The sequence below is a fragment of the Aegilops tauschii genome, chromosome 7, assembly GCF_002575655.3.
Source record: "Aegilops tauschii subsp. strangulata cultivar AL8/78 chromosome 7, Aet v6.0, whole genome shotgun sequence".
In the NCBI taxonomy this organism is placed as follows: Eukaryota; Viridiplantae; Streptophyta; class Magnoliopsida; order Poales; family Poaceae; genus Aegilops; species Aegilops tauschii.
Window position 1 is genome coordinate 66,734,861 of NC_053041.3, and position 5,102 is coordinate 66,739,962.

General features: G+C 42.7%; 1 protein-coding gene across 27 annotated transcripts; it reads left to right on the forward strand.

Moving 5' to 3' along the window:
- The first annotated feature begins 349 nt into the window (after nucleotides 1-349).
- On the forward strand, nucleotides 350-4,767 carry LOC109783396 (uncharacterized). 27 transcript variants are annotated; one of them, XM_073503004.1, is made up of 11 exons: nucleotides 378-775; nucleotides 1,372-1,549; nucleotides 1,676-1,765; nucleotides 1,941-2,057; nucleotides 2,128-2,290; nucleotides 2,506-2,671; nucleotides 2,758-2,859; nucleotides 2,945-3,073; nucleotides 3,297-3,384; nucleotides 3,471-3,504; nucleotides 4,504-4,767. In XM_073503004.1, exons 1-4 carry the CDS (start codon nucleotides 765-767, stop codon nucleotides 1,977-1,979), a joined length of 318 nt encoding a protein of 105 aa, XP_073359105.1. In that variant the 5' UTR covers nucleotides 378-764; the 3' UTR covers nucleotides 1,980-2,057; nucleotides 2,128-2,290; nucleotides 2,506-2,671; nucleotides 2,758-2,859; nucleotides 2,945-3,073; nucleotides 3,297-3,384; nucleotides 3,471-3,504; nucleotides 4,504-4,767. The 27 variants fall into 27 exon arrangements, 26 of the variants coding, with proteins under 26 accessions (XP_073359107.1, XP_073359117.1, XP_073359104.1 ...); XM_073503002.1 differs by having other exon boundaries at nucleotides 1,941-2,015; nucleotides 3,148-3,384; nucleotides 3,471-3,564; XM_073503007.1 differs by having other exon boundaries at nucleotides 381-775; nucleotides 1,381-1,549; nucleotides 3,148-3,384; nucleotides 3,471-3,564.
- The last annotated feature ends 335 nt before the right edge of the window (nucleotides 4,768-5,102 follow it).

Genomic DNA, 5,102 nt, shown 5'->3' on the forward strand with positions numbered 1-5,102 from the left:
CACTCAACTCTCTCTCACGGATTTGGATTTAGTGCAAAGATGATACTACACCATGCACCAGAATTCCCTACCAACGTCTGTTGGGAAAAAGTCACTATTGGCGACCAATAATCTATCAGGAAAATTTCTAACGGACTGTGGGTCGGGTAACGTCTATACGGTGACACACTGTCGGTCGGGAAAGCTACAACATATATCATCGCACGGACGGTCGGGAATTCCTTTATGGCCCACGGGCCGTCGGTCGGTAAATAATCCCGACCGACAATCCGATGCTAAATGGGCCTCGCGCGCGAATGGCCAAATTTTCAGCGCCAATAACTGGCCCAACCCGCGAACATTTTCCCCCAAAATCAATAGCTCCTTCATTCGTTCTCCTCGCACGCGCGCAGAGGCAGCCAAATCCCTAGATCTTCGCCGCCTGGGCTCCCGCCGATCGATCCACGCCGTCCCACCGCCGCCCCACGCTGCGTGGAGCTACCGCCGGTCTATCCCCACGCCGCTCCACCACCGCCCCACGCCGCCCTCCCTCTGCAACACCGTCCCACGCCGCCCTCCCTCTGCAGCAGCGCCGCCCAACGCCGTCCTATCTCTCCACCGACGGCCCCACGCCCTAGTGCTCTCTCTCCGGGCGTCCGCCTCTCTCCAACCGGCAGTGGGCGTGCGAGCATCCGGAAGCGGCCGCCACCTTCCTTGGCCCGACCTACCCCATCTCCGCCGTCCAGATCTCGAAGAGACACCTAGCGGCGGCGGCAAGGGCATCGATGCGGCTAAGGTCCCTCTCTCTCTCTCTCTCTCTCTCTCTCTCTCTCTCTCTCTCTCCCTCTCTCCCTCTCCCTCTCATCTTCTTGAGATAGTGGGCTGGTGGGGAACGGAGAGCTACGGTGGTGGGGAACAGGGAGCTCCGGCTGTGGGGAAGGAATACATACTTTTCTTCTTCTCTAGTTTGTTGTGTACTGCTGCTAGTCTGATTGTGAGATACTTTGAATCAATCTACAGAGGAAAAGCCTTGTGGTAGCAATATGAACTAATTTTAGAAGTTGAGTTGTTGTGTGCAAATACTTTTTGTTTCCATTGCAAAATTTGTCCTTTAATTCCACCATGCCAATTGAAAAGAATTTGTAGTTTTCTGGATGACCTGAAGCTAAATATTGTCATGCATATGGATTGACCTTGCCAACATTATCTATTACTAAACTAAAAAGCATCATCTTGACTTTTAGAATCATGTTTCCTTTGAAAAGTGCAACTTAGACATACATCCAGAAATCTGGAGTCACTGAAACATACAAGTTAACTGACCTGACGTTATACCTAAATTTCAGTAACAGAAATTTTGAACTTGAGTTTCTCTTTTGTTTACCGGAGTAGATTTTGCAGTGAAAGAAAGCATGGCAGAGAGCTGCAAGCATATAAAGCAGAACATCTCAAAAGCTGTAGTCTACGTGTTCATCTCAAAAGCTGTAGTCTACGTGTAGCACAGAGGACCACTGTTGTTAACATTGAGCCGACGAAGAGAAGTCGTAGAATATTTGCTGCAACCACTCAGGCGAGTTTCAGTTCTCTGCCCCACTCAAGTCCAGAGGCCCTCCATATGTGTGGATGTCATGAATATGTAGAGATGCCTCCTTATGTTTGACTGATTTTTATATTGTCTAATTTGTTTGGTTATTAGGATTCTTGCCCCCAAGTTCCAACAACACAGCTTCCAGCAGCGGTGCAGCGATCCCCCATCCGTGTTTGTCACTGCACGCTCCACCAGTTGGTGAGTCAACCACAGCTTTGATCCGTTTCATTTATGGTGGTATCTGCCTTTACTATGTGTACTACCATTGAATTGTTTATACAATTCTTCCTTTTTCTCGGCAAGTTTACTATATATGTTGAAGATCCATTGATGCTGAGTAGTCTAGTGTTATTGTGTCATCATTGTATTACAGAAGAATCTCAAGATGACATTGGTAATGTTTTACGTGTGAGTGTTGCTGATGGAGGCATTGGTTCTGCTAGGACAGGTATAGATGGATTAGTTCTTAAAGCAAGTGATATTGAAAAAAGTAAGTGTTGTGTATGATCCTCTAATTTGTGTGTTTTCAGCGATGTACTCATATAGTGTGTCTTTTACAGGAGGAAAAATGGCAAGCGCAAACGGAAAAGGTAAAGATGGTGGGGTCATGGAGGAACAATAGAAAGCGGTAGAGTATGAACTACAGAGAAGTAAGACCATTGAAGAAAATGATAAACGGTTGGCGACGGCACGAGTTATGTGCCACAGGCAGCAGCAACAATTGTAAGTCCCTTCGGGATCAACAATGTTTCAAAACAAAAATAATGATTACCTTTTAATATCTTTCCTAATCTCAGCATGATGAACCACCACGAAAAATGACATTAGCCAACATAGGACAAACAATTATTCTTGCATCTCGATAGGCCATGCTTTTTTGGTGTTACTCAGAAATTGTGCAAGCAGAATTTACATAGCAAGAAAATGTCATTTTGCAGAAAGATCTCATAGAGAAAGCTGAAAAGCACCCTGAATGGAAGGAAAAAAGCATTCAAGAAGGTGATCTGTTTGCACGTGTATGCGGAAAGAAGGAGCCAAGGGGCCGTGTCCGTGTGTTAGGTCTAGGGCCAACACCTCAAGATTTGGGCACACCGGGTACATGGGGTAAAATGAGCACAAGAGTTCTAGTTGCAATGGAAGGACGTCGAGAAGCTGAAAATTGCTTTAACATGTTGGAGGGGCATGTGCAGGAAATGCAGGAACGAATGAACCGAATGGAACTGATGTTAGCTTCACAAGGAGCGCATAATGTGCAAACTCCTAGATCGCAGCACGGTTCCAATTCTTGACAAGTAATGAACTATTTCCACATCTTTTCATTGAATCAGTAATCCATCTTGCATGCAATAACTCTGTTTCCTTGTTATTGTCTCGTAGAACTCAGAAGTTGAAGCTGAGGAAGATGACGATGATGGTGAAGAAGATGATGAAGAGCCCTTTGTTCATAGAATAGTTATTGCAAAGCCCCCTGCAAGAAGCTCATCAGTTCATGAAGATGAAAGCCTCGTAATCTTCTCATCCTTACCTATATGTTTAAATTCTATTTTGTTTTCATGTTTATAAAACAATCATTGATTCAGATTGGTATGGATGTCCTTCGATATGCATGGACTGGTCCTGAAACTCCTGTTGCTAAGGCAACAATTATCTTAGTTGATTCAGACACTGTTGTGGGCGAAGAGCCCCTTGGACCAGCGACTTATGATGTTCTTGTCAATGTTGCGACCAGAAGGGATGCTATGTTGCCTTATGAATATGACGGTTTACGATTGATCGGTGATACTGTCACAAGGTCTTTTGCATGGCCATCTAACAAGGTGACCACCAAGAATGTGTGTTTTGTCCACTTGCCTCGATTTGTTTGACGTGTGATACTGACTCGCGATCACTTTGCTATATGAAGCCCTACAAACTATCTTCCTCGTCCCGCCGCTAAGGTACTATACAAGAGATGCTTCTTGGTGCTTTCTTTTGCTCAAAGTACACAAGTTGCTAAGGTACCGTCACACACCAAAAAGTTATAGCATAGCTATTGTGACCCCACACATCAGCCACCAAGATACTCCAAATAGCACCAGCGATGTACTAGACAGCGACGCATAAACTTGTAGGAGATGTACAAGTGTACAATAATTGCTAAATTTAATTTAATTTGTGCACTAAAGTACATCTACTTTTCTGAATATAATGGTCAGGTGCAATCCAAGTTTTGGATCTTAAAGTAGTCATACAATTTTTTTTAGTTCTGCCACTAGCAATAAATTAGATTCATGTCCATATAGTACATTGTATCCTTATACCGAATCCTGATTCATGTCCATAAAGTAGTCATACAATTTTTTTTAGTTTTGCTATTTCTGAATCCTGTTTCTAGGCCCATATATTACATTCTATCTTCTTTATTTCTCTTATGCATAACCTGATGGTTTCATAGGTTCTGGCTCTTGTACCTATAAAGATTTGTATGTACAGTATATATGCTTCTCTGAAATTAATGGCTTACTTTAATATAATTTGTGGCACTGACGTGCATATGTAATTCTCTGATGGTTTTCTAAATATAATAGTCAGGCGCACTGCAGTCTTTTCCACCCCAGAGAAAAGAAAGAAAGATAACTGGTGGTTTTTTCTTGAAAAACTGACCATCGTGAGTCTGTACCTAAATGTGTTGCTCCCCATAATTGGCCGTATGCTAAACTGCTGCCAGATGATGCATATTGCTCATATTTCTTGATGAAATATATTCCATGGCCATCTCGCATTGATGCTTTATTATGTCTAACACAATACAAATTCTAATTAAACATGTTGTCGCATTATTTAGGACTTGCCCTGTTTTTTATAACACTAAAACCCCACTGCCATTGATGCTTTATGCAATTATTATTTTCGCCATTGTCTCTATGAATTCACCGGTGACTTTGTATCCTTTGTAGGTAAGACATACAAAAGGACCATCAAGGAACCATGAAGATGGCAGTTCGCGTTTGCTAGACATCTTGTGTAATGGAGCAAAAACAGTGTCTTTTAGGTATCATTTTGTGGACCTATATGGCGTCTTGTCATTTGGGTATGTTGTGTAATGGAGCAAACAATGAATTGATAGACATGCATCTATCATTTTGTAAACCTATCGAGTGATTCGGTGACTGGAACATATAAATGTTGGAAGGCTCATGAGAATAAATTACTGTTTTATCCTTCTTTGGTCATGATTTAGTTTTTTTGTGAGTACATGCAAGTTAGTTAACTTGATCGATATTGTGTTGTGATGAGATATGCAACTTGATTGATATTGTATAAGGCAGATGAGAAATATATAACAGGTTTGTATTTATTGCTCAGTTAAACTAAATGCTGACGAACTGTTGGCTCGGAAAAGAAAAAAATGTCCTATTATCGGTCGGCAAAGGCTTACGCCAAGGCCAACGGAGAGTCGGTTGGTAAAAAACAACACCTCCAATTGTCCGTTGGGAAAGATACATAGAAGGGCCAGCAGAATATCGGTCGGCAAAGATTGCACCGTCAAACAGTC